The sequence below is a fragment of the Triticum urartu genome, chromosome 1A, assembly GCF_056163025.1.
Source record: "Triticum urartu cultivar PI428250 chromosome 1A, HENAU_Tu73, whole genome shotgun sequence".
Classification (NCBI taxonomy): Eukaryota; Viridiplantae; Streptophyta; class Magnoliopsida; order Poales; family Poaceae; genus Triticum; species Triticum urartu.
In genome coordinates, this window is record NC_141873.1 from 47,559,630 (window position 1) to 47,586,327 (window position 26,698).

General features: G+C 43.2%; 2 protein-coding genes and 1 pseudogene across 5 annotated transcripts; 1 reads left to right on the forward strand and 2 right to left on the reverse strand.

Annotated features, from left to right (window-relative positions):
• Window positions 1–812: 812 nt before the first annotated feature.
• On the forward strand, window positions 813–5,507 carry LOC147989872 (wall-associated receptor kinase 2-like; annotated as a pseudogene). Its single transcript, XR_015618143.1, has 4 exons — window positions 813–1,215; window positions 2,690–3,590; window positions 3,683–3,844; window positions 4,275–5,507. The product of XR_015618143.1 is annotated as a wall-associated receptor kinase 2-like (transcript).
• A 2,602-nt stretch (window positions 5,508–8,109) lies between these two features.
• LOC125545491 (large ribosomal subunit protein uL10c) lies at window positions 8,110–8,888 on the reverse strand. Its single transcript, XM_048709448.2, has one exon. It carries the CDS (start codon window positions 8,871–8,873, stop codon window positions 8,289–8,291), a length of 585 nt encoding a protein of 194 aa, XP_048565405.1. The 5' UTR covers window positions 8,874–8,888; the 3' UTR covers window positions 8,110–8,288.
• A 9,425-nt stretch (window positions 8,889–18,313) lies between these two features.
• LOC125545497 (APETALA2-like protein 1) lies at window positions 18,314–23,006 on the reverse strand. 3 transcript variants are annotated; one of them, XM_087546338.1, is made up of 10 exons: window positions 22,684–23,006; window positions 21,939–22,583; window positions 21,763–21,819; window positions 21,533–21,620; window positions 21,237–21,382; window positions 20,882–20,926; window positions 20,646–20,749; window positions 20,392–20,519; window positions 19,913–20,020; window positions 18,314–18,897 (listed from the first exon to the last, which is right to left on the reverse strand). In XM_087546338.1, exons 2-10 carry the CDS (start codon window positions 22,535–22,537, stop codon window positions 18,640–18,642), a joined length of 1,533 nt encoding a protein of 510 aa, XP_087402464.1. In that variant the 5' UTR covers window positions 22,538–22,583; window positions 22,684–23,006; the 3' UTR covers window positions 18,314–18,639. The 3 variants fall into 3 exon arrangements, with proteins under 3 accessions (XP_087402464.1, XP_048565413.1, XP_048565418.1); XM_048709456.2 differs by having other exon boundaries at window positions 21,939–23,006; XM_048709461.2 differs by lacking the exon at window positions 20,882–20,926 and having other exon boundaries at window positions 21,939–23,006.
• Window positions 23,007–26,698: the final 3,692 nt, after the last annotated feature.

A 26,698-nucleotide genomic window follows, 5' to 3' on the forward strand; every position in this document is an offset into this window, starting at 1 on the left:
CCCAAGGATAGCGGGGTACTTCGAACTTTATTTCTTCTCCGCTAGCTACAGAGAGGGACGCAGAGTGAGCTCGACCGACCCAAGAGGCAACCCCGCGCGAGACTTTGGCGTTGACCGGCGCGCGCCGTCGTCTCCCCGTCCCCGGCGGCGAGCTCTGCTGGTTGCGATCTGAGGTTTGCTGTGCGTCTCCTTTCCTTCTTCATCCCCATTTTTGTTTCGAGGTACTACTTCGTTGGAGGGCGTTCGAGGTTCGTCTCGTGTCTTCGGGGTTTGGGCTCGGGGTGTTTTAAACACAGCACACAAAGAAGAAGTCTGGATCTGTTTTTATGGCCTCCGTGACTTCACTAGCTAGCTAGTATTTCACCGTGGTGCAGTGTCCTCACGCGCAGTTCAGAATGTCCATTCTTTTTCTTATACATCGCGCGGTGATTGTTGGATCTTGCTTCGTTTGTTCCATTGGTCTGCTTAAGATTGGAGGCTGCTTTAGTTACGTTGTTTTGTATTGTGTAAGCTGCGTGATAAGGTATTTGCGCTATTAATTTCATCATGCCACCATTCATGACCATCCACAGCCTAGATTGCCCTCAGCATTTCATCCTACGTAGCACTATATTTTTTTAGGGAAACGTAGCACTGTATTTTTGTTTTCATTTTTTTGAGAAACTTTATTTTTGTTTTCATATGAACGTAGACTATAGAGAGAAGAATTCGAAAAAAGAAAGACTACATATATATATATATAGAGAGAGAGAGAGAGAGAGAGAGAGAAGAGAGAGGAGAGAACGGTTTACTGGGACTGGGCCGTTCGCAGCCCACCTAAATTCGTACGTGGCCACCCATCGAGCCACCTCCCGGCCCGAGCCTTCCTTTTTTTTCCAGCCGCCGACCCGCTGGAGCAGATCGGGTCGTCTCCGGCGCCGTCGTCCTCCCCGCGCTGCCTCCCCCCGCCACTGGCACCAGCTCGACCTGATCTCCCTCTCGCTATCAATGCTGCACCTCCCTCCATGGTGCTCAACCGGCATCAGCTCGGTCTTCCTGCTTCCAGTAGCTCGCTCCGCGCCGGCCGGCTCCAGCGCGGACGGCGACGAGGTGGCGCTCCGTGCAGCACCTTCACCGTGCGCACGAACGTGGCGCTCGACGTCCTTGCAATTAGCGGCTTGTGTTGCATATATGCATTTTAGACGATGTTTTTGAGGATGTTACTTCCATTCTGCGGTCAGTCCTCTGCAATCTCATATGGACACATAGAGGAACAGAGAATTAAAGGTTGATTTCAAGAAAAGGCTAGTGTGCATTTGTAGATTTGCAGCTTGTAGCTTAGGTTTTCTTCATGGATGCATGGTTAGGGAAACAATGATGTGTACGTATATGCTTGGCACACTAATGTCTGAAAAAATCAGCATGAAGTGTTCAGATATATTGCTGAAGAGTTAGGTAGTCTGCTCCCGAGGAATTGTATGTTTCGTGGATGATTAGGCATTCTGCAATCATTTATACACAGAGAAAAGCTAGCAATTAAAGATTGACTTCCAACAAAGGCTAATGTGCATTTTAGATTTGCAGGTTGTAGTATTCAACAGTAGTAATGCACTTGCAGATCTACTTCATGGATGTATGGTTAGAGACAATGATGCATATATGCTTGACACACTAATGTCTGAAGAAATTAATGCAATGTTCAGACATATTGTTGAAGAATTAGGTTGTGTGCTACTGAGTAATTCTGTAATTGTATGTTTCTTGTATGATTAGGCGTTGTGCAACTTAACAATGGGTAACTTATAAACTTTGCAGTGCAATTTTACAATGAGTAACTTCTAGAGTTTATAGTGCTATTCTTGCGTAGGTAGACCGTGTAGTGACATCTGTGCTAATTAAACATGACACAAGTAGATCTAGTGGTATTTTGGAAATTGTTTTCTTGCTCATATCCATGGGAAAACAGTAGGAAATAGTAACACAATATCAGCTAGTCAGAACACAATAATAGTCCAGGGATACCGTATTATAGACTTTTCATCAGACAACCTAGACCATAAGCTCAAACGACAGAAAACAAAAAGAATGACTGCATTTGTTTAGCTGCTTTTTTCCACTGCTATTCAGTGGGCAGTTAAGCTTAAGCCGTCTCCTCGAGCCGAAAATAAGTAGGCCTTAGTATGGCTGCGGGACATGTAGTTGGTAGAAAAAGTCCCAAATGCCCATGGGTGCTCGATGATGTTTCAGTCCTGATTCGGCACGGTTTATTGGGTTTTGTTATGACATATAGCACAAATCATATATTTGGCACATGTTTTTAATGGAAATGAACATTTTTTTATGAAGTGAAATGATGCAAAGAACAATGTTTTAATGTAGTTAAAAGCATTTAAAGGTGATACAAAGTTATCTAAAGATGATTATATACAACCAATCTGTGTTACGCACACATTAAGAAATTGTTCGTAGACACTGGAGCAGATCAGAGAACAAGAGATTGCACACTTTGAAGAAATCGTTATCACACAAAATTAACTAGAATGTGGGATGCTGCTGGCATAAGCGGGCCTCCCAAGGTCAGTGTGCACCTTGATGATTTACTTTGGCGTCTACTATATATTGCTTTGTTCTTCGGTTTGCTAGCATTTTGTGTGCAAGTTCCATATTCCCATCTATGGTTCCATATAAAGCAGTGACTTCTGTTGCACAGGCAATGTCGACGGCATTCTTGCTGCCTGCGGTGCTCCTGGTGGCAGCGGCAGCCACCACGGAGGCGACCAAGAACCTCGTCGTGACTCGTGGCTGCGTGACGAGCTGCGGTGGCGTGGACATCCCCTACCCCTTCGGCATCGGCAGCAGCTGCTTCCGCAAGGGCTTTGAGATAGAGTGCATCAACAACAGCCCTGTGCTTGCCGGCACGTCCATTCACGTGGTACACCTGTCGGGGGATCCTGCAGAGTCGTTGGTGATGCTCCCTGTTGGGTGGCAGTGCTACAACACAAGCAGCCCAGACAAGGTGGAGGCCAGCAGCCATGGTGAGACGGAGATGAACAAGCATGGTGTGTACCGCCTGTCCAACACGCACAACATGCTCGTCATCCTAGGCTGCAACACCATGGGCAACATTGGGAGCGTCAGAACCACGCGCGACGTCGACGAATACTCCTACTACATGGGGTGCATGACCTTCTGCAACTACTCGGCGACCGCGCAGGATGGCCTCTGCGCCAGTGTCGGGTGTTGCCACGTCGACATCCCGCCGGGGCTCACTCACAACTACTTCTATTTCCGTGTGTACGACCACACCGGCATGATGGACTTCAGCCCATGCGACTACGCCTTCCTCGTCGACAGGACCAACTACACCTTTCGGCGCTCTGACCTCCTCAGGGACACAAACCGGACCTCACCGGTGTGGCTGGACTGGGCCATTCGCGGCGATGACGACTCCACCTCATTATCGTGCGCTGAAGCGGCCAAGGCCACGACGACGGAGTACGCCTGCGTCAGCAATCACAGCGACTGTGTCAACGCCACCAATGGGCCTGGTTACAACTGCAGGTGCTCCAAAGGCTACCAGGGCAACGCCTACCTTGTCAACGGCTGCAGCAGTAAGACCGACGCTTTGCTTCGTACAACTATGACTTTCTTTATTGATCAATGTCCTAATGTAGCGATTATTATATGAATTTGCACAATACAGACATAGATGAATGTGCGGATCCAGCAAAGTATCCTTGCAAAGGTGTATGCAGGGACACCGAAGGATCTTACCAATGCACCTGTGGTCCAGGTTATGGGAGCGATGACCCGAAAACTCAACGCTGTACTCCAAAGTTCCCACTTGCTGCACAGATTTGCATAGGTAACCTCAGACGACTTACTACATCTCAGTATGTATCAGTTTCGCTATCCTGTCTCTCTATAAATATAGTCCTGTTATGTATATTTTAGTATTTTGTACGATATATACTATAGTTCAGCCCCCTGTAGAGTTACCTACCTGAGTGGAAGGGTTATGTGTAGGACGTTTTTGAGTGGGGTGATGATTATTGTTCGGGACTTGAAAAGCATGTGAAAATATATCTGAAAGAACTTCGGCCACCTGGTAACACTATCGTATAGGATATGAGACACGGTGTATGTTCAGTTTCAGTATCTTGCAACCCTTGTTATTAATATTTGCAGTGCTTCTAAGTGGGGAGTAAACTCAAATGTTAACTTGCTATCTTTTGTTGACGGAATAATAATCAGAAATTTTTTAGTTAGTTACGTTTGCTTCGTTGTTCATATAGGTACAATAGGTGGTGCACTTGTCATCGCATTTACGGCATTTGTCATTATTATTTGGAAAGAGAAGCGGAAGACCAAAGAGTTCTATGAGAAAAATGGTGGTCTTAGTTATAAAGCTTTTCAAAAAGGAGGAGCTCAAGCCAGTTTTAAAGATTAGCAATTTAATTGGAAAAGGTGGCTTTGGTGAAGTTTACAAGGGGGTTGTTGATGACATACTAGTCGCAGTAAAGAAACCAATTAGTGGTAATGTGCTGGAGAACAAGCAATTTGCAAATGAAGTCATCATCCAATCCCAAGTCATCCACAAGAACATTGTTAGGCTCATAGGTTGTTGCCTAGAAGTGGATACCCCCATGCTAGTGTACGAGTTCATTTCCAAAGGAAGTTTGCATGACATTCTTCACAGGGTTGACAACAAGGAGCCTCTCAACTTGGATGTGCGTCTAAGCATTGTTGCAGAATCAGCACATGGTCTAGCTTATATGCATTCACAGGCCCATACCAAAATCCTGCACGGTGATGTTAAACCAGCAAATATACTTTTGGATGACAGCTTTGTGCCAAAGATCTCTGACTTTGGCATATGAAGGTTGATTGCAATAGACAAGGAACACACTGCAAATGTCATTGGTGACATGACTTATATGGACCCAGTATACCTACAAACAGGCCTATTGACTGAAAAAAGTGATGTCTACAGTTTCGGGGTTGTCATCTTAGAGGTCATTAGCAGGAAGAAGGCCACTCATTCTGACAACAACAGCTTGGTGACGAGTTTCCTCGAGTGCCACAAAGAGAAGAAGAAAGCAACCGAGTTGTTTGATAAGGAAATTGCAACCACAGGAAATTTGGAGCTTCTTGACACACTAGCAGGGATTGCTGTGGGATGTCTCAACCTTGATGTGGATCAAAGGCCATCAATGACAGACGTTGTGGCGCGCCTTCTCACATTGAATCGATCACGTATGGTGTAACTTGGTTTGCGGAGTTGAGTTTTAGCAACATGTATGAACCTTTATTGTGCATCACATTTATTCCCATTCCAAAGTCGAAGTGCATCTTCAAGTAAGATATGCAACTTTCGATGTGTGAACCTTCACTTATTGTATTTGCTGCTCTGAGAGGTAGGGGTTTCAGAGAACTTGTAGTACGAATGTAGCAAGTAATCATGTGTTTTATGTGACCAAATGTATGGATTAATTAATTAAATTAAATGTGATGTTGCGATTTGCTCTTGCTCCTGGAAACCTCAACGGGCTCGCCATGAAACAGTGCATTCCATGGCAATATCTAGGGGTGATCGTAAGAATTCAGAGATCTGCTAGAGTATTCTCAAGCATGAAATTCTTTTTCTTGACCATACGTTTCCAATTCAAGGGTTCCTTGTGATTATGCACTAGAGTGATTTGCAAGGGTGTATCATGCTGTATACTGATACCGGAGGAAGCTCGTCGTCGTCGTCGCTAGCTAGCCAGCGTTGAGAAACTCAGAGCAACGTTGAAAGCAGAACCAAAGCTGCTTTGAGGGAGAGAGACCGACAGAAAACCAGGCTTCCTCGCCATCAAAACAACAAGTTGAACAAATCATTTTGTATGTATGCAGTTCGAGTCTTTTGCTCTAGGTTCAAGTTTATGAATACTGCAGATTTGCAAACAACGCAATTTGACAGGTTGAACCGTCGGGCTGCAATTGTTTCCTTCTTAAAGATGTTTTTTTCTCAATCAGAGCAGCTGGCTTCTGGAGTCGCTGGAGTGTTGCGACTCGTTGTAATCAGCTGTAACTGATGTGGCCTCATAATGTTCCTCATCTCTTATAAGTAGATATATGGCTTAATGGATAATTCTGCATGGCCACCACATTACCTGATGAGCACTGGGTTGAATTTAGTTTTAGAGTGAGTGACACGGAACAAGTATCTCCATTGACCGCTCAACTCTCTGCCTCTTTCAGTAAACTCCAGTATGTGGCACTGGCCTGGTAAATTCCTCCAAAATAATTGAAAATAAAATAAAATAAACACATCACAAGTACATAACCTAGGTGATAAAAATGATCATGAACGGAAAAACAAACACTACAACGCACCCAAGCTCAATCGAACTGAAACAATGTGATAACTGATAATACATGTTGCAACAAAGTAATGATGATTACGGCATTCCAAGACTGAACAGACCAGCAATAAGCATGCAAGTACGCTGGACATTCAAACAGGAGAGAAAAATCAGTCAACACAATAATGGTGCTTCAAGTTTTCCATGGGCCGTGAGTAAAAACGGCTGCAGAGAATTCTTAGAGCCGAAGGATTTGCTTCTCTTGCCTCCCTACTCAGCTGCTACCACGACAGGTTATTAAAAGAATGGCATGTCTGCATATTAATCGGAAGGAGGATTATCAGAAGAACTGCTACTTGTTGTGCACACCATTATTCAGTTATGCCCCGTTTGCACAATGTTGCTGGAGCTAGCTATGCCCTCATATTCAGTTAACTGGCAGTCTTCAGGATAAGATCTTACGCTTGAAGAACTCTCTGGCTGTTACTTCTTTTCATGGAACTAATCATATTGGTTGCCTGGAGCATCTGGATCACCAGAAATGATTACATCTTCAACAACAAAAACCCGCCTCTACAGATGCAGGAAATTTTTTAAGTATGAGTTGGAAAATGGTCCTTTGTCGCGTTCAGAGAGCTTCTTATGCTAGCTTTGTAGAATGGGTTGCCCGGTTCTTCTAAATCTATGTACTCCCTCCGTTCCTAAATATAAGTCTTTTTAGACATTTCAAATGGACTACAACATACGGATGTATGTAGACATATTTTAGAGTGTACATTCACTCATTTTGCTCCTTATGTAGTCACTTATTGGAATCTCTAAAAAGACTTATATTTGGGGACGGAGGGAGTATTTGCTTGTAATTATCTGCATGTATGTTTCATGTAAACTATTTTTTAATTAATTGAAATGTGAAGTATGTTAACCACCTACTGTTTTGTCCTAAAAAAACTAGGCGTACTCAGCTGTAGTTAATAATGAGTAATGATGTAAGATAAGAAACCATGCCAGTTCAAATTGTTTGGTGAAGCTGGCGCACAACTCACAAGTGATGTGAGCTCATATTGTTCTTAATCTTATATATACATATAGCTTAATAGCTAATTCAGCATGTCTAACACAACACCTGTTGAACATTGTTCTGAATTTAGTTTTAGAATGCAGGAACATGATGTATCACCATTGACTGACATTGACCTGGTGAAGTTCTCTAACTTATAATTAGACAAAGAGCATAACCTAGGTGAAAGATCAGCAAGGGGAAACCAAACTTTACAACGCACCCAGGCCATCATCTATTGATCGAACTGAAATGATGTGATAACTGATACAAGTTGCGCTTGCGCAATGAAGTAATGATGCTTATGGTATTCCAACGTTAGTTTATCAGGAAAAAAAAGTCCCTCTGGGGATGTGCATGTGTTGTCAGCTGCACAACTTCCCTTTTTCTGGGGAATGCATAGCTGCCAAAAAAAAATCCCTGGCTGGAGTTCATGTCTTTTGTTGTCTTTTCTTAGGTGATGTCTTGGGTTAATGATACTCCATGAGTTCATCGGTCTGCACAAAAATCTAACTTCGCTAACAATGCTGATAGCTTGTGCCATCTATCTGGGGAATCTATTGTACCATATAGCTAGTATATGCTGATAGGTTCTCTTTTTCATTCTGCCCCCTCCTCTACTCCAACAAGGAACAAGCAACCAAAGCAAGAATATACATCATCATCCTAAGCTTCTTTCTGATTTTGTCTAGTACACGAGCGATTCGGCACTAGTGAAAGATCTAGCAAATCACATTTCTTCTTCCCATTCAAAAGTCAGTTCATGAACTGATGATACATATGGGCAATGCATCCTTATGATGGTTTTGTGGGTGTTCTCTACTAACACTGAATTCAAAATCTGCAAAAGAGAAAGGAGCTGCAGGTGTGATAACTGCGGAACCTCGGCGTCGATGGAGGGATCACTTCTCCGGCGCCGGAGCAGGAGCCGCCTCCTCGGCGGGCGGCTTCTCGGCCTGCGCCATGGCCTCCTGGCGCGCGCGGAGGGCGGCGAGGACGGAGACGGCGGGCATCTGGAGGCACCCGAGGAGGTACTGGTAGGACTGCACCCTGGTGGGCATGGCCTCGAGCTGCGCGAAGTCGTCGGGGCCGTAGAGGCGGCCCTCGTAGACGGCGCCGGTGAAGTCGTTGAGCTGGAGGCGCCACTCCTTCTGGAAGTCGCGGTAGGGGCGGAGCGCCGGCGGGATCTCGTCGGAGCGCACGAAGAGCCAGGCGTTCATGCCGCGGGCGCAGGGGCGGAGCGACTCCCAGCGCGTGCCCTCGACCGCCGCCGCGAGGTCCGAGTTCTTGGCGACCAGCAGCCGCGCCGTGGAGGGGAGCGAGGCGCGGATGCTGCGGAGCTGCGCCACCGTGAAGCCGTGGCACCAGATGCCCGCGAGGAGCTGGCACCCGTCCAGCTCGCGCCGGAGCGCCTCCTGGCGCGCCCGCTCCACCGCCAGCCGGATCGGCGGCAGCGCAACCCCGGCGGCGCTGCGCACGGACGTCATAGTCGGCGGTGGCGGTGGCGGCGGCGGCGGCGAGGGTTCTGGGGGGCGGCGTTGCGTCTGACTTTCGGCTGGGGGAGCTGCTATGTGCGATTTGCAGAGAGCCTCCAGCTGGGCCAGCCCAGTACTGTGAGATCTGTTGTTGTAGCCATAGAGGTTGTAGCATTGGGGAGCTCTCGTGTTACTGTGGCGATGGATTTTATTATTATTTTCGAACATTTTCTAGGAAAAAAAGCAAAAATTTCTTTTGAAATGCGAAATTTTTTTTAGTTTCTATTTTTGGGGAAACATGAGCGATTTTGAAAACATGAATATTTTTCGAATTTGTGAACATTTTTGGAACATAGGAACTCTTCTTGAGTTCCCAAATAGTTTTTGGAAAATGTGAATATTTTAAAAAAAATTCTAACAGTTTGCCATTAAAAAATTCTCCATGTATTGAAAAATGCAGACCATGTAATCAAAAAATGTTAATATTATATTTGGAAAATGTTAAATGTATACATAGAAAATGTAGATACATACCAAAAGTGTACAATGTGTGTGTAAAAACTAGTTTTCAAAAAAATGTTAATCATCTAGTTAAAAAATGTTTCTGATGTATACAAAAAAATTAGAATGTGTACTGAGAAAGGTCAACATATGTTGAACAAAGATAAAACCAATGAAAGTCGACAAAGAAACAACGAAGCGAAGAAAAACATACAGACCGAATAAATACAAAAAAGGCGAAATTAAAAATCGAAGAAAATCAATGAAAAAGAATGAAAAAGGTAAAAAAAAAACCAGAAAGAAACAAAGGAAAACAAAGAAAAATCGATGGAAACCATCAAAGAAACAAAGAAAAATAAGAAAATAGGAAAGAAGAAAAAACAATGAAAACGGAGAAAGAAACTACAGAAAACAAAAAAAAGAAGGAAAGGAAAAACTAAGTAAAGACCAGGAATAAAACAAAGTAAAGCGATGAAAAAATCAAAGAAAAAAAAAACAAAGAAACCCATAAAGATAGAAAAATCCGAAAGAAAAATGAAAAATAATAAAACATAACAAAATGTGGCGTACGCTACCAACGTGCAATCAAGCGCGCCCGAACAATCAGTTGATCAAGAGCTAAGAAACGGGCTAACCTAGTTTTGTACAGAATAGAAAAAGCGTTCAGCGAGATAGAAGGTAGTCTTGCAGTAAGCGAGATATAGCTCTTGCACAATTTGTCAGAACTTGCGACAAATAGGAAGTTCTTTTGACACACGAGGCTTGTACTAGAATGTGTAAGTAATGGGCCTCACTGAGCTTTTCTGGATCGTACAAATATTCAAATAAGGCCATTTTTTTTTCTTACCATCGTTGAAGCCCGAGCGCTTGTTACCTTTGTTTAATCCACTAAACTTTTCTAACTTGTCTCAATTTTTTTAGACTTTTCTAAATCAAAAAGGGTAATTCTGGGAGCAACTAGTTGGAGGGTTCCCCCTGTGGAATTTCTCATTCGACGCATATTGTGTCAATTAACGCCACTTCGCACATGAATTCGCTCGCTAGTGGTTCCTTGGGACGGCGCATTTGAAAACACACGTTCTCGGGTTTTGGAAACCTCCCGGAAGGTTTCAGTCTGGTTGTTTATTTCCTTTTTCCTTTTTCATGTTCTTTTATTTTACTGGTTTTGTATGCCTTTTTTTAAATGTCCTTTTTAAACAAATCGGAATTTAAAAAATGTCCATGTTTTCCAAAAATTAAAAAACATTCCATGTTCATATATTTATTGTCAAATTCAGAGAATGTTCTTGTTTAAAAAATGTCCGGATTTTTTCTAGAATGTTTGAGTTTCTAAACTTGTTCAAAATTCCAAGAAATATTCCCAATTTCAAAAAAAAAATTGTGATTTCAAAAATTGCTCATGATTGTAAAAAATATTTTTATTTTCTAAATATGATCATGGTTTCCAAAAATGTTCGCCTTTTATAAAAAAATTGACGCCTTAAAAAATTGTTCATAATTTTGAAAATGTTTTGCATTCTACAACATAGTTTTCTTAAAACCTAGAAAAATCATGTGCTACAGTGTCAATACCTTCTGACATGTATAAATATGTGGGGGCCGGGCACTCAATTTCAAGTATAGTTCGGTCGGACTGTTTTGGCTCTCTAAGTTGCATACGACGTTGTATCGAGGTGATCCAAAAAAACATAATTATTTGTCTTGAGGAGACGAAGAAATTTCATGGTGAGATATTTATCATTTGAGTCAATCTTAGTTACATTTATAACCATGCCAAAATCTGGTGTCAGCCATGTATGTAGAAACAAAACCTAAATGTGTTGTGTGTTGACAATTTCGTGCAATTGCATTTACATACAAATTGGACCCAAATTTTACCGACTCATATGTGAGGATGGAGTCGGGAGAGATGGCTAGCTCACCCGCTAGGAGGGGTGGGAAGGAGGAAGCAACCATAAGTGAACTCGTCATCCTAGTGCTGGAGAGAACAGGAAAGGATGGAGAGGCGAAGAGCTCCTCCTCCTCTTCTAGCCTAGCCTCTAGGAGGGCTCGTAGGGGATAGTTGCATCAAGGAGGGGGTGGCCCCGCGTGAGGCAAACATCGCCATCGACGTTGGGGACGGGGCGGGTCGGAGCTGAATCCGCATGAGGCCGGGGAAGATCCACGACGATGAGCTCTCTCGAGGGGGTTGGTTGACGGTATGGTGAGGTGTCCAACAGCTAGAGGAGAGGAGAAGCACTTGAAGATAGAAAGAATAATTATCTCTCTATGGTTAGGATCTTTTATATGGACTGGCCAAGGAGTGCATTGCGGTCGGCCTTAACCTAGGCGTAAAATCACACTGACGTGCCGAAATGTAAGCGCATCAGATATGAATGGTACAATGGGAACAGGACAAAGTAGACTTCTGGTAGGTGATATTGGGCAGGTTCATTGATGATCTAGGCATGCTGCCCAAGAAGCCAGCTAGTACATCGGTACAATCAACGAGAAGATTAACAAGGCCAAAAGCACCACCTCATGGATTTTGCAAGATTCATGTTGATGCAGCCATTGCGAGGAACCAAATCAGAGGTGCAGCAACGACTGTTTGCAGGGATTTACAGGGTAATTTTATGGGAAGTTCAGCACTAGTGATCGAAGGCATAACTGACAACGCCACCATGGAGGCTATAGCCTTCCGGGAGGCTTTGGCTCTGGCTGAAGATCTTCAGATAAACAATTTTGTCGTAGCTTCAGACCCGAAACAGATCATCAGTGACACTAAGAAGGGGACCCAGGGAGCATATGGTTCAATCATTAGAGAAATCAAGCATAGATCTGCCTTTTTCAATTGTAATTTCTTGTTTGGAAGTCTTGCTACAAATGTGGATGCTGATAGGTTAGCCAAGTTTTCGAACTATCTTGATCAGGGTAGACATGTTTGGTTGCTACAACCACATCATCCCTTCTGCATTCCTCTCCTTCGGGAGTTTGATCAATAAAGCTTGGGTTTCCCCTAAAAATGGCGATATTGGCCCATCTGTGATGACATCACTAATCGGTCATATATACGACTGTTTAATGATAACTTTTTCGTTCAAGTTAGACCGTTTGAGATATTTATTACTGACTTGTAATATATATAATCGGTCATTGATGATTGTTGGAACATAAGCCTCGGAGAGAAGCCATTCGGTCGCCACAACATACAGCAAATTAACCCCTTCCAGTGCCAAAGCCAACATGTTGTTGCTTAGTAGGTGAAGAAAATTAAACCGTAGACATGTCCGCTAACAAGTCATCAGTAGGGTGGAAGAGTAATCCGGGTTTGTTAATTAGGCCAATAATAGTTTAGGAGGAAATACGTGTCAAACCTGACAGTTTAGGGGGTTAAACATAATTATCTCTTTCTGATCAATCCTTTATATTTTGAATTCTTTCTCACCAATCTGGGCTGAACTACTGTGCTCCTAAATGGAATCTCTGGCCTGTTAGATCCTCCAAAAAGGTATCTGGTCCATTAAGAACTCAAGAAAAGTTGGCCTGTTTCAACGCAACGACTATATCTCGCTGTTTTCCACCGTCCGTCTGACTGGGCATGCCGATGGTTTTGCAAAGCTTATAAGCTACAGCCTACAGCGTTTTTTCTGTGGTTTTGGAACCTTCTATGGCCGTTTTTTTCCTTTCTTTTAATTTGCCCGTTTTAGTTTTGTTTTTTATTTTCATGTTCCCTTTTCGGTTTTTTTCTTCCAATTTTTCTTATTTTTCATTTCCATGTTTTTCATAAAAATAGGTCTGAACAGTTTTTGGTATGTCATATTTAAAAACAATTCTATTTTTCTATGATTCCACGAAATTTTTTTATATATCATGACCATTCTTAAAAATTTGTCCGTTTTGTGAACATTTTTACGTTTTGTGAACATTTTTAAATTTCATGAATTTTTAAACGTGCTAACATGAATGGTATGACAAATTTTAAAAACTAGATGAACATTTTTTAATACATGACCAACATTTTTTAATGCATGTATAAGAACATTCTTTGAAATACGCAAAAAAAAGCTACAGTTTGAAGCGTTTTTTGTGTGGTTTTGGAACCTTCTATGGTCGGTTTTTAAATTTGTTTTACTTTAACGGTTTTTGAGTTTTGATTTCCTTTAATTTTCATGTTCCTTTTTAGTTTTCTTTTTTTCTTCCAGTTATTTTATTTTCCTCTTTTTTTCTTTTCCATTTTCCATGTTATTTTTATAAAAATAGGAGCGAACAGTTATTTGTATGTCATATTTGACAATTCTATGAATTTCTTTTATATGTCATGACCATTTTTAAAATTTGTGAACATTTTTTGAATGGTACCAAAAAATTGTAAAACTAGATGGATATTTTTGAAGACACGACTAATTTTTTTTAATACATGTATAAGAACATTCTTTCAAATACGCGTGAATGCTTCTAACACACCATGAACATTTTGATTTAGGCTAGGAATAATGTTTTAAAGACACGATGAATTTTTTTATACATCGTGAACTTTTTTATAAAATAAGTAAAATAAAATTATTTCCACAGAAATTCATTTTTTTTGAAGAAAAAACACAAAGATGTATGTTTTTTAGAAATAGAAAATCATACGATTTTTGGGTATATATAAAATTGTATATGGCCTCCTTTTAGCAACTAAACCATACATAGCCAACTCAACTAAATTGGCGACCATAGGGTGTAGTGGGCCAGCCTAATCCACGAGACAGAGGCTAGCGTCCTGTCAGTCACGCAATAAGCGAGACCTAGACGTGCCCCAGTTTCATTGCAGTACAACTCCTTTTAAAAAATACTTATAATTTTGCATAAGACTGTGGAACTCCTCGGCGTGTTTAACCGAAAAATGCTTTCACCCTGCTTTATATATAAAGCAAACCGTCACAAGCCAACAAGATTCGAACAGTCCAACACAACACACACGACATCAGACACCAGAGTACACAAAACAGGTGAACCACAAAATGGGTTTTGCTCAGGGCACAACTTAACAAGGCCTAAAACCCCCAAAACAGGCACATGCCGAGAGAGTTTTTCGAGAGACAGTTCATTTACGAAATTCCATGTTAACATGGTAATTTCTACGCGAATCTTGCAGGAAGCCATGTACATAACTTCTAATCTCCTTGGGACACAGAAATACTTCAAGTAGTGCTGCGGTTTCTGTGTTCCTGCAAAATTCCATGTAACTACAGAGACGATACATTTTTTTTATGGCACGTGCTTGCAAAAGCATAGGCACGTCACCAAAACCATATGACAGACCAGGATTGGGGGGAGGGGTAAAAAGATGGCCTTGTTTCAGTGCAGTAAATTATAAAGGTAAACATATGACTTTTGCATAAAACAGGGGAAGTCCTTGTTCTGTTTCAAATGCAATCTTTTTTCGAGAAATAGTGACCCTTTGGATGCACATTTAGATAATTCCATGTTAACGTGGAAATTTCTACGTGGATCATGAAGGAAGCATATAACTTCTAGTCTCTTTGGGACGCATCGATACTTCAAGTAGCACTGTAATTTCCTCGGAATTCCTGCAAAATCCCCGTGTAACTGCGAAGACAGTACATTCTTTTTGTGCCTGATTCATCGTCACAAATTTCTTTGGATAGTTTGTGCAGGGCCAGGTCTATCTCGTGGATTGTATTATTTTGTAACCGCACGGTCGACAGCGATGGGTCGTGCAAGATCAGTATAGGTGTTGTGTCACCATCAAAATCAAATTTTGTGTGAATATAAATGTTGGCTGCATATGTATCTCGACAGCTCTACTGAGTGGAGCAACATTTCACATGATCTCTTTCGTCCTGAGCATCAAAAGTCCAACAATATAATATCTTTTGAATATATGGTATATGATGTATTGTGTTGATCAACTCTATGCACTCACACCTATATAAACAAAAGCTGGATCTGGCCAATCTGAAGTTCTGAACACATAGTAGTATACAACTTGTTTCATTCAACTATGTCATTTGGCTCTGTGGATATATGCTGCCTCTTGCTTGCCATGATAAGCTATCCACCTTAAGAACATATTAAGTCTCTGTTTGGAGCAGAATACTTTAGCAGAAAATAATTCAGCTCTCGGAAAATCAAGAAAAAAAATGGGGTTTACAAATGGGATTTGAAGTTCTGAATTTTTTATGTCACCTCCAGTATTCATGGATACCACACTAGTGAATAATGCATAGGTTTAAGAAGGGATTAACAAAATCCAGATCATGATGACCAGTTCACTAATCATGGCTATTCAACTCCCTTTTTCTTATATAAGGGGCAGTGTGCTAAAGTGAGTACATGTGTTAAGTTGATAGTATATTACACATCTGCAGGGTGTACAAGATTATCTCCAATAAACAAAGCATGGTACAAACAACAAGACCAGCTTTTAAAAAGAACTCATTCGAGTACAACTAATACAAGGAATCACCATCAACCTCCAGCATAAACAATGCCATCAGGCCTAATATAGTACTGCTGCGCCCACCATTCATACTTTAATCCCCCTCTAGTCCATGTCATGCTATAAGATTATTACAATCAGGTTGCGAATTAACGTAAGCAGTGACGCAATTCCGACAGGCCAAGGATATACATATATTTCCTCTCAAAGGAATCATGCCAAAAGGAGAGAGAGAGACCCACCACATGGAAGCGAAAAAGCAAGGACATCCTCAATCCTTAAAAAACCCAAATTGGGCTTTATTTATTTATTTTACTTTTGTCGATGCTATGCATAAGAGCACTTCTTCTTTCGAGACCGTTACAAACTGTCATTGACATTGAAGCCTTAACAACAAGTACAAAATTACGAGGTCTAATGCTGATGATTACTCTACACTACAGCTTTTTGTTCCACAAAAGTTGTATATGTACCATATAATTGTGCATCTTACCCCCTAAAAGCCAAATTCAGTGGGTCAAACTTGTTACTTTCGTACAAAAAAAGTTTTTTCTCAAATGAAAATTAACCACACCTTAAAGATTTCACTAATTAATTTGATGGTTGGGGGGTTGTAGTGTCTTAGTGTTGAAGATGGGTGGTTGTACTTTAAGTTTTCAGCTTGTTTTTCTATGGTACCTGATGGTTGTTTGTCGGTGATCTAATGGAGCTGTTGCGTGAATATTTTTAGGCCTCCTTTCTTGGAACGAATAATGAAATGACAGAACTGACGAAGGCATCAAAATACTATAATGTTACACGTCGACACCTGTACGACGGTTATCATAGCCATTTTGAAATTGTACCCTCGCTTGATTCTTTAAGTTGCATTATTGTAGCCACCAAATCAAGCTCAGCAGATATTTTGTTTCTCCTCAGCCGATGACCAGTTTGACTCTTGCAAACACAGATTGGATGTGTCATTTGTGCGGATTTCCTATCATTATTTTCTAGGATTTTGAGATTTCAACGATGTGCTTGTGAGTATTAATAGGACTAGCTTCTTTCTTATTATTGATGAAAACATCTCAAAATATATTATTTTCCCAATTCTCACTGTGAATTTTTTTGAGGATATAAACAAGAACTCAAACATCACGCATAATACCAATATCTTTCTTCTTACCATTGGAAACGTGCCTAAGCCATGTGAAAATGGATGCCAGAAAGCCGTAATAGCGCCACCTAGTGTTTTTACAGCTGAAGTTGGAGACCGACGGAACTCGATTTCTTGTGTGAGAACTATAAGATAACTAAACAAATTAGCCTTATGGCCTTGAATTTTATTTTGGTCCAGTTTCTGTTGACACCAAATTTGCCTTTCAAGCGATTCCCTTGGTAGGGGTTTCGTGCCATTTGATATATAATCTCATGTTGCTTCCATGGTAAAGTTGATGTGGTCCTTCCTTCCTCATCAAAACCAGCAAAAAGTATTTCCTACTTGTCTGCTTCAAATTTTGCTTGATGAACACCTTCAGAGGCATATCGAGGCAAGTAAACAAAAGTAATACAATCATGGGATTGGAGGGTGGCAGTAGATCTAGTAGCATGCATGCATCTTCCAGTTCTTTCTTCTCAAAGGGAACGAAACCGAGTCCTGTTTGGACCAAAGGGTTTTGATAATTCCCGCAAAAGTAAACTTGTTTCCTGCGAAAATTCGTGTCGAATTCATCTGTTTCGCACATGCCCTCTGGTGGAACAAATGCATGCGAGTGTGCACGGTTCTCGATTCAGTCGCATATTTGGAGGGCATCTATCTATCTATATGCATCTCTTTCAAAAAAAAAATCTTTATCTTATCTAGCAGTGATCTTACTACTGCATAGGGTGGCTGTCAAAAACATGTGCCCTTTCACGTGACGGATTCCCTCTCCAAACTTTTGGCCGACCAGTGACTCGATCGACGCCGAGAGATGCCGTCGGGTATATTTCACCATCCCCGACAGAGAAGCTTTTTACCTGACAAAATCACTGCAGCGTCCCGTCGGATTTAACAGCAGACGAGGTCATGCGTCACTCCATGCTACTGTCTTCAAACAGTTCTGAATTTGTTCTGGAGGAAATTACACAGGAAACTGTCATAGTCCAACTGCTCTAGTGCTTCTGAAGTATCTGTTTTTGTTCCATGCTATTTTTATTGATGTAACCATTCATACTTTTTTGGAAACCATCCATTTCAGAGAGATATTTTTCCATTGGAGATCACCATTTTTAGTAATTGACATTTCTAGGCATACTTTCTAGCAATTCTACAGAATTTAGGAGTCATGTAGATTACTTCTTTTCAATATCATGAAGTCCATAATTGTTTTAGATATTATCTCAAGACTCAAGTATTTATATTCTTGCACCAGATGCTTTGGCATCCGTTAGAGCCAAATCTTGTAACAGTGCAAGAACAAACAACAGTGCAATTCAGCAGTGGTGGTTGGCTGTAGAGCAAAAACAAGAGCCAACTGACATCCAAGAAAAGGGACTGGAATAATTCCCAAAGTAAAGGTTCCTCTTATCTTATGGTATCGGTACTGCTGAATTTCAGTGACAGGTTTGTCTACAACAATGGTATAAATCCATCTCAGATGGTGAGATGAGCTGAGGTTAGTATCTGACAGCGAGAATTATGGGACCAATGCGCCGATGCAGAGAGCGCAGAGAAGAAGGGACATTTCACTTTGGGCAGCATGGGAAATACAGTCATGAATCCAATCCACTACATGAAACCACCCCGGCGCAAGACCGAAAACGCTGAAACGCCGGAGGGGCAAAAAGATACTGGCTTCCCAGAAAATTTACAGTATGGCTTCTTTTTCAGCGGGGGTGGTGGTGGTGGTGTTGGTTGCTTGACGATGATGATGGCGCCATCGGGTCGAAGCGGAATGAGGCCGATGGGGCGCCGGGGGCAGCTGCCGCGGCGGTTTTGGAGAATCCTGATGATGCTGCAGCGGACGATGACGACGAGAAGAGTGGCATGGGTTGTGTTGGAGGAGGGTGGCTCACCCTCCATGCCCAGGTTGGAACAGCCCCTGTGGCCACCTCTGGCCTCCTGCTATGATCTCTGGCTGCTTCCTGCATAAATGAAGAATAATTTAGCTTGCTCATGTAGGATAAATTCAACAAAATTGGCAGAAATTGGATTGTTCTTTGTTTCTTTTGTAGAATCAGTCTAATTCCTATCGCTTTGATCGACATAAAGGTGAGGTAGATATGTACTCCAGTTGAACTTGCTTTCCAGGAAAAATAAAATAAGAAAATGACACATGTGAAGATACTCTTGAAGTTTAGTAGTTGAGGAATCTGAGAGGATAATTTAGGAAAAGTAGAATGGTAAACCAATTTTGGATTTTCAAAACAAATGGCAAACTGTGTACTAATCCTATTACTATATGGTGCCGACTTGCTAGCTTTCTTTTGCTTCCAAGTAAAGCTGTGAGATGTACTCATACTATTAAAATAGTATTGGTACGATTCAGATCTCTTTTCTCGCTATAAATAAATAAAACCTCTGAACAGTGGTCATACTATTATAAATAATAGCATACAAAATAGAACACCAAAACGTTCTTAGCCACATGAAGGAATATTGACCAAATTATTGGAGTGGGCTAAATCTGAATCGTCAACTCTCTAGGATGTTCCTTTAGGAGGAAAAATCAAGCATATTTATACTATATAAATAAGTGTCTCAACTTTGTAAAGTTGAGACACTTATTTCGGGACGGAGGGAGTATATCCTATGACTAGTAGTAGTGCTACCCAATTTGACAGTTTGTGAGGACTCAAGATCCTGCATATGAAAATTGTGCTAGGAATTAATGACTCTGAACTCAACAGGGATTGGGTGGACTATGAAAATCAGGCCAACTTGAGCTATAACTGCAGCCACACGAGAAAATGTTTAATTGACGCTAAGTACAACAGTAACAGCTGCAAGGGCACTATCAGTCTGCATCAGCCAGTTCTGATTGCAAAACAGAGTGGCGTCGACATGCTCAATATGTACGGTCCGATCCATATCGGGCGTCATCAGAGCCACCATGAAAATTTTAGGTGAAAGGAGCTTTAAAATTTAGTATCACCTCACCTCATTATTTAAAAAGAGGGGATATGATTGGCCATGCCAGATTGGTGGATGCTCGGTCAGAAGGGGGTACCGATGAGGGATCGCAACCATCTCAGGGGGAGCATCGACCTGCATAACACGCAAAAGATTATTTCCAGTTGAATGTCAACTAATAATCTTCCCAAGCTATTTAATTTCTGAATGAAAAATAGATAGATAACCATAGTCAGGCAGGAAAAGTAAACATGTTACTGTGTGGTGAATATAGTTTGGGCGGCGGGTCAGCCGACGGTGAAATTTAATTTTGACAATAGCTGTAGAAGTTCCTATGAAGTAAACTAGGAAAAAGACTTTGTTACGATAGGGCATCATACTGCAGTCACTAGCATGGTGATAGTGAAACTCAATTATTAATCACATAGTGGATCAGATGGCCATACAAATCCAGCAGTGAAATTGGACTGGTTGCCCAATCTTTTAAAGAAAGCATTTGTACTTGCCTTTGGTCTCTTTAGTTCAGAGCCATCATATGATCCATGGTGGAGTTGCAGGCCAAGGCTGCTCTTATCCCTTTTGGGACTTTGTGAAGTTGGTTGAGATATGCTCAAGTTGAGGTCGACATCTGCGCCTGCCAATCGTAATAATCGAGTTCAAGTTCATCAGCTAATCGCCAACGCAGAATTTTGCCAAATTACAGATACAGACATGACAAGGTTAAAAATAAAAACAATCAACTTTCTTATCATGTTGTTACCTTCAGCAGCAACTTCATTGAGCAGCTCCGCATCATAGGTGCTCGGCTCGAAGTTGGTCACGGCCTCTCTACCATTGCATTTGATCGCCGCCTTGTCGTAAGCCCTGATTTTTCCGGGACAAGAAAAAGAAGAAGAGAAACAAAGAGAAGAGATTCGAGTTGGTACTTCGGTTGATGGAGAAAAAAGAAACAACTTTTTTATTGTGCATCAATGGGCAGAATCCAAGCTCAGGAACCTTGCAGCCTCTACTTCATTGTCGAATAGCCCAAGATATATGTACCTGCACCCAAGCATGTTGTTTGAGGAACTCCCTATCCACTGCCTACTACTATTTCATTTCATTCTTCCTGATCTATGCATCTTATTTTGAACCTAAGAACTACTGCTTAAAATACATTCCTAATGGATCATGGGATCTTGTTTGATCTGATCATGACTCTCTCTTATGAGATTCAGATTCAGATCAGATAGGCCGCAGCACAATCACATCCAGAGATGCATATGTAACTTCACAAGTGCATTCAGTGCAACATGCCATGAAGTAAGAAATGTAAAACTGGTGCAAAATGGAAAGGGGAATTTGTTCTTACTTCTTGCCGAGGAACTGGCCCATGCGCGCCTCCCACCGGCCGCACTTGTGCAGGGTGACGCCTCTGTACTTGGAGCTGCCCCGCGAGAAGCCGGTGCTCTGCCGCCGCAGCACGTGCACGAACTCCTCCTTGGATAGGCCCTTCATCTGATCCAGAACATCCACCAAACAACAACAACAACAGAGTCAGAACTCAGAATTCCTTCAGTTCATCAGTTTCAACAACAGTACTAATGCACTCTGCATCTGAATAATTTGGTTGGATGAGGAACACTGGTTGGTGGCTTTGCTGATCACCTGCTTCATGTCGTCCTCGTAGTCGCTGAGGTTGAAGTTTATGTCGGCGTCGACGCCGCGGAACTTGATCGCCGCTCGATCGTACGCCCTGCGGAACATCCCAAGGTCAATTTGGCACGGTGAAATGAACAGAGTGGAGACATAACTTCAGAGTTGCAGTACAGGTGGTTCAGGTGATGATCACATCACAATTATGTACTGCGTACGTGCTTAATTAAATTTGTACGTACCTTGCAGCAGCATGTGCAGTGTCAAACCCACCCAAGTACACCTGCTTGCCGCAATCCCTGCATTCGGCGATGAACAGGAGCAAGAAAATTTGTAAGAACTGCAAAATCAGTCGGTGATATTTGAGGAAAAAATCGGGTTTCTTTTTGGGGGTGGTTGGAGGGATTGGTGTACGGACCAGATATGGGATTCCCAGCGGCCGGTGCGGCGGTAGAAGGTCACGCCGCGGTACTGCGAGCTGCGGGAGCGCGGGCCGCGGCGGCTCTTCTTGGCCACCGGCGGCTGGGCCGCCGGCGGCGGCGGGGGCGGCGCGTGCGCCTGCTGCTGCAGCTGCAGGATCCTCATGTCCGGAGGCGGCGCCGCGGGGCGGAAGAAGCCGAGCTCGGCCCAATGCTGCGGCACGGGCATCGCCGGCGGACCGCCGCCGGCGGCCGCGGCTGGGAACAGCTCTTGGGTGACGAGTTGTTGCGGCTGCAGCACGTGCTGGTAGTAGTGCCGCGGCGGCGGAGGTGGGGGCGAGGGGGTCGCCTCCTCCTCGTCGTCGTCGGCGCCGACGTCGTTCTCGCCCTCGGCGGACGCCGAGCTCCTCAGGATGCTGAACTCGAGCACCGCCCGCGGCGCCGGCGCCGGCTGGCGCGTCGAGCTGGAGGCCTCCTCGGCCGGCGCGGCGCCCCCGCCGCAGGACGCCTCCGCGTTCAGCACCGACGACTCCGACGTCCCGGAGTCGCTCCGCGCCACCGCCGCCGGCTTCTCCTCCACGTTCAGATCCAGCTCCATCGCCGAGATCACCACTTCCAAACTTCCAATCAATCAACGAGAACACCTATAGATGTATCAAACCCAAACAATCTCAATCACGAGTCGCCGGCTCGATCGATCGCTTGCTCTGCTACTTTTTCAGGAAGAAGAACCAGAGGAGGTACAGGTAGAAGCAGGTGAGTGCCGACGCGTTCTTGCGGTACATTTAGCCGCCGCCGCCTCAGTCCCAATCTTGGACGGGCATCCTACACGCCGCCGGAGATGGCGCGACGATCCTATTCCTACGGCCGCTAGCTAACCTCAGGATTCAAGAAGAACAATTTTACATGGACGGCCAATCCGGCCGGCGGTGTCAGAAAGGTGGGAGCTTTTGGAGTGAAGGGTATATGCAACAAAAGCTTGGCTAGCTCCGGCGAGCGGCGGTGGGAAACGGCCGGAGACGGGGACGAAAGGGCGGAGTAGAGAGGGTGTGTGGAGAGGGTGGAAAAAGAGGCCGGTATATATAGAAAGCGGGGTCGCCGGAAGTAGCCGGTGGCAGCCGGTTATCCTTAAAACCATTCCGCATTTGGGCGTCCTTCTTTTCTTCCTTTTGTTATCTCAAGTCTCCTACTAGCTTTATTTGGTATTTTTGTTGGGGGCAAATTATAAGGAGCAAACGAAAGAAAGTCAATTATTTCAAACTATCTACTGCTTCAGTAAAAATTCTACTAGTATATAAACTTTGTAATTTCAATGATGTTTTCAAGACTTTTGAGGACAGTCGATTGGTCTTACTGGTAGATCACCACCGCATTTCTACGATTCTATTGAACACTCATAGAATTTTGTTTGAGAAAATCAGAAAAAATTAATTATTAGATGAGAAGAATACAGAGCCGTTCCATGCGGATACTCTGCATTGCGACACTGGCTAGCGACGAGTTTTTTTTGGTCGTCTGCGCAATTCACCTTTTGATTACTTTTCACCGGGTGTTTAGGGCTATAATCGTAACGGACAACCTTTCCAGCTCATCTGCTTATCGTGTTGGCGAGCCAAAACCTGTCTACGTTCTTATTCACAGTTAGATGGAAAAGCATTAAGAGGCGAATTGAGTAGGCGGTGGGTGGATAACGAGCTAGCTCGGATCGATTTATTCAAACTCAATTAAGCTTCCATATTTAAAAAATAAAAGAGACATTTACCGATAAGACTTTAGAAAGCCTAAACCCACTAAACCTAAGGCTATAATCGTACGGGATCAATCTTTGCGGCTCATTAGCTTAGCGTGCTTGGCTAGTCAAAGCCAATCTAGTTCTTATCCATCCTTCAAAGATGGAAGAATATTAAGAGGTGAATTAAGTAGACGATGGGTGGATAACGAGCTAGCTTGGCTTGATTTATTCGAACTCAATTAAGCTTCCTTATTTTCTTAAATATAAGAGACATTTACCGATCAGACCTTTAGAAAGCCTGACCCTGCTAAACCTAAGGCTATAATCGTAACGGGTCAATCTTTCTAGCTCATCAGCTCTGTGTGCTTGGCGAGCCAAAGCCAGTCTAGTTCTTATCCACCATTCGAAGATGGAAGAATATTAAGAAACGAATTAAGTAGACGATGGGTGGACATTGACCTAGCTCAGTCGGTTTATTCGAACCCAATTAAGCTATCATGTTCTTGAAAATATGATACACATTTGTTGATCTGGCCTTTAGAAAGCCCAACCTCACGAAATCTAAGGCCATAGGCCATAATAGTAACCGGGCAATCTTTCCAGCTCACCACTTTATTGTTTTTAGCAAGCCAAAGCCAGTCTACGTTCTTATCAACACTCGAAAGATGGAAGAACACTAAGAGGCAAATTAAGCAGAAGATTGGTAGATAACGAGCTAGTTCGGCTTGAGTTATTCAAACCCACTTAAGCATCGATGTTCTTAAAAACATAGAAGACATTTGCCCGTCTGGGCATTAGGAAACCCCACCCCACTAAACCCGAGCCCAAGCCTAACACAGGCCCAGATAAATAAACATCACACATTTCTATTTATAATATTATTTTAATTTTTGTAATTATTTGCTAGGTAAATAAATATTGTGCTCACTCAGGATGGAGTGAACATTTACTTTGGATCAGATGGAGTATTATAAACATTTCCTCAAAATCCTATTTTTTGCTGATCTTGGCCATTTTTTGAGCTTTTTGGTCGGCCCTCAATCTAGAGCCCGAGCCCAGGCCAACCGTCGGGCTTCGGGTTAGGGCCACTAGACAGGGCTTCTCATGCCCAGGTTTACCTCAAACTAACATGGTGCAAAGGTAATTGTGCACCAAGCTAAGTTACACACTCTGTAAGGGCTGTCCAACCCTAATGTCCCAAGAGGATCGACAGGGACATACATGCATGATGTGTGAATATTGGAAACCACGGGGGAGGAGTGTAATTTCGAATAAATGGGAGAAAAGAAATCATCAGGGGCGACGTGGAGCTCTACTAGCTACGCATTTATGACATTTTGTATTGTATGTATATGTATTTGATCTAAGTTGGCCGGGTACACACCTGCATAAATTATTTGGGTGTGTGTCCCCTTTTACTAATGGACCACGAGGAGCACACTGGTTGAATGTGCACACCTCATCGGCGGACCACGTGTGCCACTTGATGCATCTTGGACAGCTCATCGCCCCCCATGATTCGATCGTATCGATCCATCCCACGTAGTACTCTCGGAGCTACCTATGCCTAGGTTTCCGGCCGTCGGATTCATCCAGGAGATTAAGGCATTTTTAGAAAGGAAAATAAATACTGGCGAAAATAAGTTCATCTAAATGACAGTCGCAAGAAAGTTGTTCGTTGCAAATGGTAAAATGATGGGTGCACACCGTCAAATAAGCCCAATAAAATAAAAACATGTCCGCTATGTTTATAAGAGCATCTCCAAGGGGGACCGGCAAATCTTCCGCAACCGTGGACCACACTGTTCAGACTGCGGAAGCCCGTGTATCGGTTCGCAGGATAGTCCGGACACGATTTCTCCCGGAAATTGGAGACAAAGGTGTGAGAGGTTTGCGGGAGTCCAGACACCCGAAACATAGGACTCCGAGATCCCCGGCCACCCAATCCCCCCTTTCGGTCTCCTTTCGGTCTTATTTCCTTCCACTCCACCCCTTCACCCCCTTGCTTTGCATCCGCACTCTTCACCTCCGTCGCCGCAGCTGTTCATCTTCGGCCGCTACAGAGGCAATGCCGGACGTTCGCAACCAGCACCGCCGCACCCGGTCGCTATTTCGATGGAGCTTTCCACCCTGGAGTTGTTTGTACCCAGGTACACTCCGGCCCCTGTCGACGACCTCCAATGCCGGACACCACGCCTAACAGGTGTTTGATCAAATGCCATTGAGCTTATTTTCAAATGCTCTGTCGTTTTTAGAGTAGGAAGGATGGTAAGCTACTTGACCATAAAGGATGAGTTCTTGTGCGATGCGTGGTTGGTCGTATCCGCGGATTTCATATGCAGGAGCAGAGGAGAGCCTTCTAGAAGCAAGTGCATGAAAAGTTTCACACACGGAAGCACATTGCGTCCTACGACATGCACATCATTCAACCACGCAACGTGAGGTCATTGTCGTATCGCTGACACACTATCCAGATCAGCGTAATCAAGGTTTGCAACTTGGTTAGTCAGCTCTAGGCAAAGTGGCCATTCATGCGGACATGAAGGAGATGGTAAGTTTTACTTCCTCTCGCTCAATTATTTGATTGATTCATCCACTCAATGTTGGTCTACACATTATATGTAGCCCGTACACGCTGCCGTGGTGCACCACATGACAGAGGGACAACCATTTACGTGCACACACTGTTGGATGAAGCTAAAGGGGGAGTGTGTGGAATGACATGATCCGTTCATGAAAAACCTGCTGGACATCCAGGCTCTAGTCGAATTAGAGACAATGGTGTACTAGACTTAATTTGCATGCTATGTATGGATGAGTTGTGCTATTTTCTATTCAAACTTTGATGAATATCGGCCACTTTTCATGAATTTCATCCGGTTAGTTAAAATATGGTTTGGAATATATGCGGCTAGTGTTGGATGACATTCTCCCACATCCGTGTCCGCGAACAAATGCGGGAGGATTTTTGCGGGTTGCTGTTGGAAATGCCCTAAGTCCTCACAAAAGGTCCGCAATATATAGCTT

Coding starts and splice junctions, on each gene's coding strand:
- LOC125545497 (XM_087546338.1), bottom strand. CDS start 22,537: ATGGAGCTGGATCTGAACGTGGAGGAGAAGCCGGCGGCGGTGGCGCGG. Junction 21,820..21,938: donor CGCTGGGAATCCCATATCTG/GTCCGTACACCA, acceptor CGCCGAATGCAG/GGATTGCGGCAAGCAGGTGT. Junction 21,621..21,762: donor ACTGCACATGCTGCTGCAAG/GTACGTACAAAT, acceptor GATGTTCCGCAG/GGCGTACGATCGAGCGGCGA.
- LOC125545491 (XM_048709448.2), bottom strand. CDS start 8,873: ATGACGTCCGTGCGCAGCGCCGCCGGGGTTGCGCTGCCGCCGATCCGG.